Consider the following 2,613-nt stretch of genomic DNA (forward strand, 5'->3'; position numbering starts at 1 on the left):
AATAAAAGAAAGAGTAGAGAAATAGATGTGCAGAAATATGTGCAATTAATGTGCAATTAATCGCTTACAAATAAGTTAGAGAAGGCAGTTCAATAGAGGAAGTATAGTGTTTTCAACAAATGGTACTGGATAAATTGGACACTCATAGGTAAAGAGAAAATACAAACAACCCAGGACCTAAGCCTCATACCTTAAACAAAAATGATCTCAAAATAGATCACAGACCAAAGTGTAAAACATAAACTCTGAAATACTCTGAAAGTCTTAGATGAAAACACTTAGATAAAGGCTTTGTGACTTGGGATTAGGCAAAGAATTCTCAGGCATGACTCTAAAAACATGAATCCTAAAAGAAAAACTTGATAAATTAGACTTCATCAAAAAATAAAACTCTGGCTCCGCAAATGATACTATTAAGAGGATGAAATGACAAGCTACAAACTAGAAGGAAATATTTGCAAAGTGCATATCTGACAAATGATTGCATCCAGAATACATACAGAACTCTCAAAATTCAACAGTAAGAGGACAAACAACCCCATTTTAAAATGGTCAAAATACCAGGAGAGATATTGCAGCGAAGAGAAAACCTGGATGGCAAACAAGAGTGTGAGAAGACGCTCCACGTCACTGGCTGTCAAGGAAATGCAGACTGAAGCCAGTGCGCCATACGGCCCCAAAACATCACAACAGCCAACGTGTGGAAGTGTTGACAAAGACACAGAGCAGCTAGGACTTTTGCTGGGTGGAATGCAAAATGGTGAAGCCACTCCGGAAAACAGATTAGCAGTTTCCTACTAAGTTAAACATACACTTAGCACAATCCTACTCCTAGATATGGTATTATCCCAGAGAAATAAAAATACATGTTTACATAAAGACCTACACAAGAATGTTCACAGCAGCTTTACTTGTAATAACCCCAAACTGGGAAAAACCCACACGTTTGAGTGGGAGAATGAATGAACATTACTACCACGGAGTACTGTTCTGCAGTAAAAGGAAACCAACTATTGATACGGGCAATAACATGCATGTATCTCAAGAATATTATGCTGAGAAAGAAGCCAGTCCTGAAAGATGACATGCTGTATGTTGACAAGCTGTATATTTCCATTTACAGGACATTGTTAAAAGAGACAGAAGTACAGTGGTGTCAGTTTAGGGGATAGAGGAAGATGAGGCTGCAAAAGGGCAGCCAGTGGGAGTTTTGGGGGTGATAGAGCTGTGTGTCCTGATTGTGGGTGAGGTTACACAAATCTATACACGTGTCAAAATTCACAGAGCAGCATACTAAAAAAAATCAATTGTATTGTAGGTTGAAATAAAATTGAAAGGCATATCTGCCTCACTTTGTTTAAGTTATGACTTGGTGAGCAACACTGCAGAACCTAAAATCACACGATATTAGAAGGATTCTCTTCTGTTTACTTGCCACTTCCCCAGCTTTTCAGAAACCAGCCAGTACCTCCCTCTTCAGGGCCCACCAGGCAAGACCATGCATTGTTTTCTTGGAGGAAACCCAGGGATTCTAGAGCCAGTGTGTGCATTGGGCAGGGGGGAGGTGTCATGTGGGTCCAGCCACAGCCTAGTCCAGCAGTAATGGGGCCAGCAGGAGCACGGGCCAGCCGGGAACCGGACAGTGTATGGGCAGTCCTCTGGCTTCTCCCATTCTGGGATTCTGAAATGGACAAGAAAGTGCAGCACTGGGCTGCAAACGCAGGATGACCTCCTGGGCTGACTGGGCCCCTATCTCCCCTGGAGTCTGGTCAGGCCCAGCAAGGGTGGCCGGAGTGATAGCCCCTCACCCTACCAAGCCCACCAGGCCCTGACCGCCCATGGTCACTGGATCTGATAAGAGATCCACACCCACGGCCCCCTCCCCTCCCCCAACAATGACCACAGAGTGGCCCCCACCCTGGTTTCACGTATATAAGCGGACCCTGGGGACTGAGCACCAGGACGCCAGTTCTCAGCGCGCCCAGCTCCGGCTCAGCCGCCACCATGTCTCTGACCAGAGCTGAGAGGACCATCATCGTGTCCATGTGGAGCAAGATCTCCACACAGGCGGACCTCATTGGCACCGAGACCCTGGAGAGGTGAGCACCAGGTGGGCTGGGATGGAGCCTGGAGGGGACCGTGTAGGTCAGTGAGGAGGGTGAGTGAGGAGGGTGAGTGAGGAGGGGTCATTGAGGAGGGGGTCACTGAAGATGGTCAGTGAGGAGGGTCAGTGAGCATGAGCAGGTGAGGAGCATCTCGGGGGTCAGAGGCAGGAGGAGGAGGTGATGGGGGCGGTCTGAGGGTCACCTGTGTCTCTCGGGGCCCAGCACCCAGGTCCCCACAATCACGTGGACGGAGGGAGGGAGGGAAGGAAGGAATGACTTGGAGACGGGCGGTCAGGGTGAGGTGGCCAGGCAGTACTGAGCAGCGGCTACCGCAAGAGTCACCCAGAGCGGTCACTAACTCGCCCGCCCGCCCGCCGGCTCTTCTCCTGCTGCCCGTAGGCTCTTCTCCTGCTACCCGCAGGCCAAGACCTACTTCCCGCACTTCGACCTGCACACGGGCTCCGCGCAGCTGCGCGCGCACGGCTCCAGGGTGGTGGCCGCCGTGGGC

General features: G+C 49.3%; 1 protein-coding gene across 1 annotated transcript in view; it reads left to right on the forward strand.

Annotated features, from left to right (window-relative positions):
- Nucleotides 1–2,004: 2,004 nt before the first annotated feature.
- Nucleotides 2,005–2,613, forward strand: part of LOC105001268 (hemoglobin subunit zeta-like) — a 15,056-nt gene continuing 14,447 nt past the window's right edge. Inside the window, exons 1-2 of the mRNA XM_010857453.1 lie at nucleotides 2,005–2,099; nucleotides 2,505–2,607. Of these exons, the coding sequence (XP_010855755.1) occupies nucleotides 2,005–2,099; nucleotides 2,505–2,607 (198 nt within the window). The remainder of the gene's footprint in view (nucleotides 2,100–2,504; nucleotides 2,608–2,613) is intronic.

This window comes from Bison bison, unplaced genomic scaffold (genome assembly GCF_000754665.1).
Source record: "Bison bison bison isolate TAMUID 2011002044 unplaced genomic scaffold, Bison_UMD1.0 scf7180017854880, whole genome shotgun sequence".
NCBI lineage: Eukaryota > Metazoa > Chordata > Mammalia > Artiodactyla > Bovidae > Bison > Bison bison.